This window comes from Sinohyriopsis cumingii, chromosome 6 (genome assembly GCF_028554795.1).
Source record: "Sinohyriopsis cumingii isolate HCF-2022 chromosome 6, ASM2855479v2, whole genome shotgun sequence".
In the NCBI taxonomy this organism is placed as follows: Eukaryota; Metazoa; Mollusca; class Bivalvia; order Unionida; family Unionidae; genus Sinohyriopsis; species Sinohyriopsis cumingii.
This window is the reverse complement of record NC_142966.1, coordinates 92690469-92702333: the sequence shown is the minus strand read 5'-3', so window position 1 is coordinate 92702333 and position 11865 is coordinate 92690469. Positions and strand designations below refer to the sequence as shown.

At 33.7% G+C, this 11865-nt stretch overlaps 1 protein-coding gene across 1 annotated transcript; it reads right to left on the bottom strand.

Moving 5' to 3' along the window:
• Nucleotides 1-567: 567 nt before the first annotated feature.
• LOC149797455 (uncharacterized) lies at nt 568-2850 on the bottom strand. Its single transcript, XM_089960759.1, has 2 exons — nt 2550-2850; nt 568-2084 (listed from the first exon to the last, which is right to left on the bottom strand). The coding sequence occupies exons 1-2, from the start codon at nt 2848-2850 to the stop codon at nt 1636-1638; spliced, it is 750 nt and encodes a 249-aa protein (XP_089816885.1). The 3' UTR covers nt 568-1635.
• Between the last annotated feature and the right edge of the window lie 9015 nt (nt 2851-11865).

Below are 11865 nucleotides of genomic sequence, written 5' to 3'. Positions count from 1 at the left end.
ATAACAATGTTGCCATGATTTTTATATTTTGCCTTAATGGACACGTTTATTCAAAGTGAGAGCTCAATATTTAAAGTCACGATGTCATGGCTGTAAGAATGTATGCATTCGTAGACTGACTGAATGTGATTTGGCAGATTCATCACTGTTCTGGCACATGAGTGATCTAATTTCGTGTTTATAAACAAGATAGACTAATACATTTATGTGTATGATGTTAGTTTATATAAAGTCTGTGATCAGTTTTGTTAGTTCAGACATACACACACACACATATCTAATATAACTGAGTATTTATTTTATCCCTTAAGTTATTATTATGATTTGATTAGTGACAATGGTTTATAACCTGATCCCTCTCATCAAATGTCTGACATCATTGTTGAAAATAGACACACAAAAGGACAGATGCAGACTGAGGCAAATGCTGATATAGAATGCTCCTTGTGGAAGAAGCTATGACTTTTTAACTCAGGGGTTCAAAACAGCAAGATAATTTAATTTGTTGAATTTTGTGTTTATTGTTTACACACTTTTCTAAGTATAGTATAACAATAATTACAATACAGCAATATCACTATAAAAATGAAAAATTGTATGACACATTCATGTATTTACTACTTTGATATTTGTACTTGTATCTAACTATTTGTTATGCATTTTCTTAATTTGTCTATAATTATTCATTGAAAATTGCCATATAATAAAAACCAGGAGTTGTACATGATGTTTTGTAAATTATTATTCTAGCCTTGATAGTTGAGATGGGGCACTTAACTTGAAAATCATGTATTTCCTTAACTTGTTTGCACTTACTCGTTTTAGTTGGAACTAAACTGGAATGTGCAGTTATTGAAATGACAGGTTGATTGTGTAATGAAACCTGTCATAGAGTTCATTGTACTATGTGACAGTGCTTGTAGGTGATTTTGAGCAGATTCAGTGCTAACATTTACTTGATTTGTACTGCTAGAGTTTGTAGTGGTCATTTTAACATTTGCTTGCTTAGTACCGCTTGAGTTTGTAGGGGTCATTTGAACATTTACATTTGCATGAGATAGCATTGCTGAAGAGTCTTGAGCAGACAATGCTACATTTGAACATACATTGGAAAGAATGTTGCTCATCTGTTGTTTATGTTGAGTGCTGGGCCTTGTGTATGGTTTCAATGATAGTTCATTGGAGTGGTCAGACAAAGACATAATGTGCCTAGCTGGAAGGTTGGCATCTGTCATTGCATTCAGAGCTGTGGCACGAAGAGAGTGAGCAGTATATCTTGCAGATATATGGGCATTTTTGCATATGTCAGGCATAAAACAGCTAAATTGTCTCTTTCCAACACATCTTGTTGTGTACCATATTTGACACAATTTGGGATTTTCAAAAGCACTTTTATCAGTGTGACAAAATAATGATTCAGCTTTTGGATTAATGCGTGTGAGGTAGTATTTTACTGACCTGACTGGGCAGTTTTGACCACCAGTTGCATACATTGTCTTGTCAGAATTTTCCTCCTTAGCATTTAAGTCTCCCTGATGATTTTTTTTGTATAGTTTGATGGGTCAGAATGACATATTCAGCCCCTGTTTCATCACACCTGATTTCAAGACTGTTGAGTGTTAATTGACTGTGAAATTATAATCCACGAGTAACATAGTGGATGGACAGATATAACCAAATCCTGTATCTGAGTGTGATAGGGTTATCTTGCATCAGGTACTTATTGATTGCATACATGTCTGATGGAGGAATAATGGGTTTGTGTTGAGTTGATCTTGATAAACCATTCTTTGTGTTAAACTTTAATTTTCCATTTAACATGTCATTTGCTTTTCTAAACTCAGGGTCTGTAACAATATTGATTTGACGACCACATTCAACCTGCATGTAGCGATTAATAGCAGCACGGACATTTTTTAATGTGTTTTTATGGTATTCCTCAGCTTGGGCTTCAGGGAGCATCCTCTTTCTTGTTTCGGTGACCTTGGGGGCTGCTTCGGCATAAAATATGGCTAACATTTGGGCCAAATGTGAAGACTCAGCTGACTTCAGATCAATCTCAATATTCTTCTCTTTGCACCATTCTGAAATTCATGTTTTTCAGCTTGGTAGTATCTAATTTTTTAACATTTAAAATATTTAGATCTTTGGGAAGAATCATTCATGCATATCTTCTCTTCATTTTTTTATTATTAGTTACTATTATATAAAAGATTGGTTACATTTTTAGGCTGTCACAAGTATTACTTTAAAGATAAAGTACACCTTATTCACTGCAGAGAAAGTTAAGTCTCATTTTTATTAAAAAAATGGCATGAATGATTTATAATTATTTTTTGTTGTTTCTTTTTGCATAAAAATTAACAAAATAATGCCTTTTCATAACATAATTTAAGAAAATAATAAATAAGAGCAAATTAAGTATCAAGCAACGTTACTTTAAGCTTACATTGATGAACAGTCCAATATACTACTAATTATTATTATTATTATTGTTGTTGTTGTTGTTGTTAATTTATTATGATTATTAAATGAATGAATAAATCTACCTGCGAAAGTGTTGTAGCCCCATTGAGTATTTTTCTTCGTAGACTTTGAGTACCGCTGTTCAGATATGTTTAAGAGATCTTCCTCTTTAAGTGATTTGAAGCGTTTTGGTTTGTGGTCATCCTTGTTATCAAATGGGAACGTGACTGGTGTTGGTTCATTCAAACTAAATGGTAACTCAATTTGTGATTCTTCCACTTCAAAAGGCTTGTCAAAAAGGGATGGGTCAAAATTTTCAATATCTTCCTGCATATAATCTATCTGATAAGGCAAAGTTAGCGAAAAATCTCCAAATTCTGACATATCAGTTTCAGCGTTGGATAGCTATAAATACCGTATACTGGTGACCTTGACCTAGCGCACTTTCAAACATTTTTATCCATATTTTTAACAAATTTCCCCAAAGAAAGAATGATTTTATTCATAAAAGATGAGAAATATCGGTTGCTTTAGTCTTTAAGGTTTAATTCTTTTTGTTTAAATTGTAAGAATGTTCTTTTCCTTTATTGCTTACTTCGTGTCTGCCTTCACTAGCAGTGTTTATATTATGCTGTACACGTGACTCTATTTATAGAAGTGGGTATTCTTAGAAAAGTAGTTCTCCTTACAGTTCATACAGAAATGAACGCAATTCATTTTGATCACGTGGTAAGAATCTGACCAATGGAAATGTTACTTTCCTGTACCAGCTACTGGCATTGCAATTATAACTGTAACAATACAACTAAAATTGGAAATCAGTTATTTTTGTGACCGTATTTCTAACATTTCGAAATCTCACAATGGTACATTTCTTTATACGACAGTTCGGAAAATATAAAATTTAGTTTTGAAGAGAGACCAAAAGAGAAATAGAACTGTGTAGTGCAAACATTGAATGGTATAAATATGACATTATTTAAAGAATTTATGAATGATCTGGTTCAGATATCAAACATTACATAGATGTCAGAATAAAAGTACAAAATAGCATTATATCATGTTTTCTAAAATACATACTTTAGCATGGCCGCTCCATCAGGTAATATAGGTGCTGCAGGCAAGGCAATATGATTTATAGTCGATTTAGTTTATAGTACATTTGGTGTGTCACGGCTCTTTGGTCAAAGACTAAGTAAGAGAAGAAAGCAAAGCAAACAAATTGTTTAAAACTTAAACTATTTAATTTTCATTGTTATAAAAATAAAATCTAACAGCAATTTACAGTATTATGAATTGAATAAAAATAATCCTAAATCGTTTTATTAAAGTCCAATAGACTGAAAAGTTCTTTGTAAATTTTAGATCGACGAATATAAAGACCTGACATGACAAAACAGCCGTTACCGGAACTCATTTAAATAATTCAACACTAGCCCCAGATTAATATTATAATCCAAGGAGCACCTACTATCTCCAATGAATAATCCTAATTAACGTTTTCCTCTGAAACACAATTTCTAAATATAGCATAAAATATGTCTGAAGACTTGATGATACAAGAAGAAAGCAAGAAATAAAGATCAAAAATTTCCAACGACAGGTATTCAGACGACAAATAAAAAACGCGGATATTGTCACTACTCCTACGTGACAAATCGCAAATATTCTACATCGTAGAAGGACATGATTTAACGAATCCAATGAGAATTAACCTATTTCTTCTAATATACCACCTGGCTGACTTGTCCAATGGAAAAAAAACTGAAACTTGTCAAAGTATTGACTACCGATTTTATTAGTAGTAATTAATAACATGTACGTAAGTATCTATTTATAGATCCTACGCAATTTTACGTCTTTAGTATCGTAAAACCAAACATTAGTACGTACACCAGTTATAGATAATCACTACAATTTACAACCATAAATAAAATTTACTATAATTATAGATATACACAACACCTCCACTCATAATGAAAAAGCGATTTATGTAACACAGATTTCACATTCCGTATTAATCAAACACACAAATGATAATAACAATAAACTTATACAGGAAGAAATGTAATGAATAAACAGAATTGTACACAATATGCAATAATATAGAACTCCTATATACGCGAAAGTGCATCTGTGATTCAATCTTCTTTTCCTTGATGTGCCTCTTGTCGATGTTGTATTCTTGCAACATCAAGATCAACTTTAATAACATCGGATTTTTATTTTTCATTTAATTTATAAAAGTAAGGGGATTTTGGTCATTGAATACCATGATTGGAGAAGGAGCTGAATTAATATACACGTCAAAGTGTTGTAAAGCCAGACGTAAAGCCTCGCTCTCCTTCTCGATAATGGAACAATATATGCTGTGTTTATTTAAAGGAGGCCAGAAACCAATGGAAATATAGAATAATAATAAAAGTAGTATAGCAGAAAACCTTATTCTGAAGTATCATCTGCGACCGTAATGCCAATATTAAAATATTGTCCTATCTTCTAGGAGCTGAATTTCCGTGACCTCGTATGCAAACTTTCCGCGCCTATTCGGTTACTTTTGGGATGTGACGTCACAGTAGCGACTCCAGCAGCCCAAGTGGGAGTTGCCACGGTAAAAGACAATACCATTTCGCGTTGCTTACGGGTGTAATAGAACATTATGATAAGTCCGTGGACATCATTTTTTTTATTTCTTCCGAAAGATAAAGGCATAATGAAAGAATGGATACATTATTACAAACGAGTCGATGTCAAAGCAACACCATACATCACTCTGTGCTCGTTATATTTCTCAAAGGACTGTTACGAGAGGGATTCTGAAAAAATGGCAGCTCAATTATTCGCCAATGCTAGGCCTAGACTAAAAGTTGGCGCTGTTCCAGACATAATGTTGAATATTTTAAATACTGGGAAAAGTGTTAAACGTGCGAGTTACGAAAATAGGCAGAAGGCTGAGTAAGTGACCACAAAATGCAACAATCAATTCTCAGATCTTTTATCTACACCAGTAGTGCTAAAAATAAATATGATAGCCTGACACCCTGGGCCACTCTGGATTTAGTTCCGGCCCATCCTGTATTTAAAGCGAGGTGCCCGTCAGGCTTGTCGAAACAAAAATTGTTTGCCTGAGGAAACTTTGATCGCGCTGATGAAATGAGTAAATGTATTTTCAAGACGTTGACATACATGCCTTAACACGGCACAATCTAAATCAAATCACTACTGTCCAAGGTGAAATTTAGATTTGATTTTAATCAAATGGAGGCTTTGCCAAAAATAAGATACTAAACCTGTCGTGTTTCGAGAAAACATAATTTTCAGTAATCTTAGAAAAATTACAAATTTACAAAATAAATCATTGTATACAAGTAGTATGTATAAACGATAATCTGTAATGATTGGAAGTGATATAAAACTATTCCTTGGGCAGTTTAAATAGCAGCGATTAAAAGAAAAGAGGTCAAAGTTCCACATTTAATGATTGACAATATAAACTGGGGGTGACTATTAACCCACCCCCCAACCCCTTGCCCCAATGTGCGAGCGACAAAGGGACGTACCTTTCCACCAGCAATTGATTGCCAAATAAACGATGCCTATTTATTTGTTGCTTACGATGCCATGGACTTAAGGTTTAAGTCTTAATGCATGTAACACTGTTTGCTGAACAAAATATTTTCTTCAGAATTAGTTCTTTAGGGCTACATATACTGCATGGTATATTTTGTTTTATTCCTTGTAATTTAATCATGGTAATTAAACTTTACATATACGGTAGAGGAATGTCAGGTGTTAACTGGCCGAGTTTTTTTGCGGAAATGGAGATGCGATTTTGTTTGCAGAGAAAATTTTACAGTGATCACTCATTTAAGCTAATTGGTAACAATTGTTTTCTTTTAATTTTAATAATCTATAGTACTGTTGCAGTTGTATACAAACATCTGAAATTTACTTGAATCATGTTTAATTTTCGCGGTCTATTTACAGAAGAAGAAACAAAGAAAAAAACTGTTGTGTGATATTAATTATTTCGTCCAGTGCCGGATTTAGATGTGTGTGCGTGTGATTTGAATTTTTAACGTAGCTTTAACAATTTTTCAGTCATGCCACTACGATATCTGCAGTGTGGCAGTTTAGACTGTGGTTTGCATACGTTATATCTATTTATAAATGGTTTGGGGTTGGGTTTTGTTCTTCTGACAAATGAAAATTGAAAGACATAATTTAATAATCGGGACTTCGCTGCGAACAATTTAGAGATATTACGAGATCGGGATGTAGATGAGGAAACACCCCCAAAATCGGGAAGTTTTTCTCCCGGCTTGAGAGTTGACAGGTATGAACTGTCCGGGCTTGTGGAATTTCAGTCAGGGCTTGAGTTGATTTAAGTCACCAGCCCGAGGAATATGCCTAAAATAATTATTTTAGCACTGACCAGTACAGTACACAAACTATTATATCAGACGGCAGATTCAAGTTTTGAATGTGCAACCCAAATGTGGTCTCCTTCCGTCTGCCTCGCTCGCCAATGTTTATGTTTGTATCCGAGGACTGGCTAGCATTGCGTCACGGTACCACGTGATCTGTCGTCTCATCAACACTCGGAAAAACGCGGCAATTTACGGAAACGTGATATCTTCCATGCATTAAAATCACTTACGATATTTAATTTATAAACCTGACAGTGGAATTAAATTCTGTAGAGAATTACATACGTAAAAGGAAAATTTTGATTTCTAGTCTCCTGTAATGTTTTATTGAAATAGCACACTGGATGAGTCACACCATTTGTATCTTCCTGAATTAATACGTCACCAGCAACTACATCACTTGTATTAAGATTTTAAATTATTGGCTGAAATCTGGAAATGAAGGAACTGGTACACTTTTAAGTATGGCTTTAAAATTTAAAACGCCTCCTGATGCAAGTTAGTCTTCTTACTCAGTAAATTGGTCTGAGGCTCCGCACTTATGAAAAAATTAAGCAAACTTTCCGATAATAACCAACTATACCCTAAAATCGCATCAGCTGCCATTTACTGATAGGCACAGAGAAGCAGAGATTTTTGTAACCTTGGCTACTACGGGCTTAACTTGGCCATGTCCCACAATATGTCCTAAAATGTGACACAAGTTTGGCAAAACTCACTTTCACTTAAATTGTTAAATTTTCCTCACTCAGGCGAGTGAAGAATTTCCGGATACTTTGTAGGTGATTTTCAAGGTGCCGCTGCACATAATGATGTCGTGTATGAACGCATCACATCCACCTATGCTAGATGTATTCATGTTCATTAAGTGCTGAAATGTTGAGGGAGACTTTTTCATACCAAATGGCATCACCTTGTGTTGGTAGAGTCCACATGGAGTTGCAAAGGCCGAAATTTATTTTGCTTTATCAGTTATTGGAATCTGCCAGAAATATTTAACTTGACAAACCTCGAGACATATATAGCATTTCAAAATATGTCAATACAGTCAGCATTTCTTGGTATTGGAAAGGAGTCTGTCTGTTTTGGTGACACCGTCTACTTTTCTGTTGTCAGTTCACATACGGAAATAATTATCTGATTTCGATATCAGATTACACGGCGACCTCCAATAGTATTTGATTGGTTAATAAAGTCATTCTCCATGAAATGTCCAACTTCCATTTTAAAACTTTCATGCCTGAGAGGATGTTTCTTGTAAAAATGTAAACATCATGGTATATTGTGTTTGTTCGGGTTGGAGTATTGCAGAAAGGCGGTGTAAGTTTAGTGTTATATGATTTTTGCATTGTGCAGGGTTCATGTTCAGTAGAATTTAATGTATGCGAAATTTAGATAATTACAGGTTTTTAATGCTCAGATTACATCGTAAACATTATTTACTACTTATATATTTGCTTATGCTCCATCATTTTGTGCTGAATACATATTACGCACAGTAAATGCTTCAGTGCAACATGTCATTCAAACAATGAACTCAGGTTCAGAAAGATTTTTGAAACCTATAAGACTACAATTTGTATCGTACTGATTTTTTATTGCATTCGAGGGAAAAGATGAACACGTTGTTTACTTAATGAAATTTAATGAAGAACCTGTGCTTACAGTGTCGGGATATTATAATTAAGTTATATCATATTCACAAAGATTTCATGATACAAACTACAAATAGTATTAGGGAGATTGTAAATCTAAGAGATGTGCATTAAGCTTCATAAAACAAATCAGTTATTAATATCACAATTTGGTAGAACTAAGTAGACTTAGAATTATATGGCTTCAGTTCTGATAACTACTGTTGGAGTAAGTCATAAGGTCAAAGCACTCAAATGATGTAATTAGCTGTTCGAGTTATTTGATCTTTGTATTTTTCATGGAGACTAAATAACAGCAATAATACAAATAAACTTAGAGAAAAATTCAAGAAGTAAAATGCATGATCGTAAATTGCAAGTGCTAATACGTATGTCAGGCCTATATGTCACGATTTTACCAGGATTCATTTTTACATTGTGTGATTCTACGAACTAAATGACAAACATCATGGGAAAAAATTGAAAGGGATAAATCATTACTGATTGTAACGAGGGTGTGTTAGAGTTGACCTACTAGAGCATTTTTATGACTTGTTGAGACATGTGGTTATCAGCGTCTGAGAACAAACAAACCATAATAAGGTACAATGAATAAGTAACTGAGAAAGTTAAGATCACAGGCAGCTCGTGCACAATGGAGTGACACAAAATCTAGTCAGCTTTTAGTTTATTGAAATATATAGTATTTTCCTTCCAGATTCCGTATTATCTTCCTCATCATTTGATACCGATAATTATACAGGGACAAGCCTCATGCACGATACAAGGTCCTAATAATAATTACGAGCTGCAAAAGGTATTTCTCTAGTACCAAATGATTGCTTAGATTCTGTGGCTGAAACAGCTAACGAGAAGTACTGAAATATAATTTTCTTTTTCTATGATTGCATCATGTGAGAATTATTAATGTAGCCATTAATGCACATTTAGCTAATCTTAAACCCAACCTCATAAGATCTGGTATTCTTCAGAAACGACAACCCCCATTTAGGCATGATGTAATCGTTTAATAAATGTAAGATGTCTTGAACTCTGTAATTTAAGAGCTTAACAACATTCAGGTGATCCAATGAACATGTGCAATTTATGCCTGCCAAAACATAACAAAACAAAGTAAAATGACTAAGTGTTTGCAGATATTTTATGACATTTTAGCATGCATGCATGTCCGCCAGGCTGGGCAGCATATGGAAACTATCTAAAATTATATATTTAATTACCAGATAACAGAGATGCTTATTTAGTCATCTTACGCGTGATTCCCCCACAACTAAGTTCAAAAGGCAGTTTGTTTTATTTTAGTCACAGTGTTAAGTTTGTTGTAAAAGTCATACACACGCACGAAGCAACTTCTAACAATTGGTCTTGATGGTTTGTTGTTTTAGCTCTTGAAACATATCAACATCAAACCATTTCCTATGATCATTCTCTTTGCCAGTGATAAATCATATTGATATCGAAAATAGCTTCATCAGCACTTGTCATACATTCTTTCGACTACGTGGAATTAAATTGTTTTCATAGATATCGGTTACATTTGCGTAAGAATTTTAGATTTGTAGCCATGTTTCTAGATCTAATGACCTAATTGTTTTGTGGCTTGATTGCCAACTTAATATTTCTGACAGGCACTAACTGACACGTGCCTGAAACATGAACATGTTCGGAGATGAGTTAAATGATAAACTATATTGATCATGATATATTCAAGTGCCGATCATTACTTACGTGTCCATCTACGTTCATGTGGTTCTTATGATTTGCGTCAATTTCATAGAATCTTTTAAATTCGAATTCTACTATATTTTTGTTTCAAGTTATCATCATAAGCTAGCTTAAATGCATTAAATAATACTGTATTTAGTTTATAAATATTCATAACGAAATAAAAAAAATGTCGTCAAAATTGTTGCTTAGCACAAAGGTTCCGTTCTTGATATATAATTAGCAGACAGCTACGTCACAATAAGAGTTCAGTCTGATATGCTAAATGACTAATTTTATATAGTTTAATTAGCATTTGTTCTACTTGATGCTTTGTGAACTGGATAAAATTTATCTAATGATAGTAATTAAGTTTCGATTAAACATTTATAGGAATTTATGTACTCGTACCGAAAAATATCGTTTCTTAAATATGTTGGTTCCATGTAACTAAAATGGCTCATGGTCTCCGTGACTATATCATATTTTGGATTCTTTACGTGTTGTTGAAACGATTGTCCTATGAATCGGACATGATTTAGAAATTAGACTGTGATGTTAAAGACAAATTAAATGCCATCTTCTCTAGATCTCTTGACTCTAAAAATTTTACCTCATTAAATATGCTGCTTATCATAATATGGTATCATCATCACTTGTTGATTTTTTTTTTCTTTCTAATGTATAGTTAGTGAGAGGAAAATCTTGGTCCCAAAGATATGACATGCATTTTGGATGAATGTAATTCAGGTTACACTGGCTACATACAGGATTGCTGTATTTACCGGTCAAATAACTCACAGTGTATTACTTTGTTATTGGTCGTGCCAGACTTGTATATCGGTCTTTAACATTGCCATTGCTTAAATCCATTGGTTCAAATATGATACATGGTTTTTGGAATTGAAGTGTTTGTTATTCGTTTGCAAATAGCTATGTCATATGACAGAAACAAAATGAAATAAAGAAACGCGTGAGATAGACTATTACAATCATTGAATTTAACTACTTACGTACAACAATAATGTAACAACATTGTGTTCATCTCTTGAAATGCAAACATCATTCTTATTGTTAGTCTGTACTACATAAATAACGATTGATATTATTTTATTTGCTTAGAATAACATCAAAAAGTGGTGTTGTGAATAAGTAGTGTCCAGTTGTGTCACTACACAAAATATATATTTGATGTTCGGTATATGTATCAGATCATTAACTATTTTAAAACAAGAAAACCAGCCTATATGGTGCAAAAGTTATCAGGTTCACTCATATAAGAAAAAGAAACCCACTTTGCTCTGTAACATGGGCATGCAACAAACTATAGTGACGACACCGGTTTTGTTACCTTGATAAACTATTGGAATACTGATCAGCGTTGTCTTGTTTCCACTGACAATCTGTATCAGAAGATTATTTATTCAATCTCGTGCATTTTATTGCAGGGCTCATGCTAATTTGTTCCTAAGGGCTTGGTAACCAACACTACATTGTATGTGTTCACACAAGAGTGTACAATAATTTTACACTGAGATCCGACTCTTGTGTCTAGATGTTGATGGTAAATTGCACATAGTACGCGTATGTGAAAATAAATTCAGAGACTT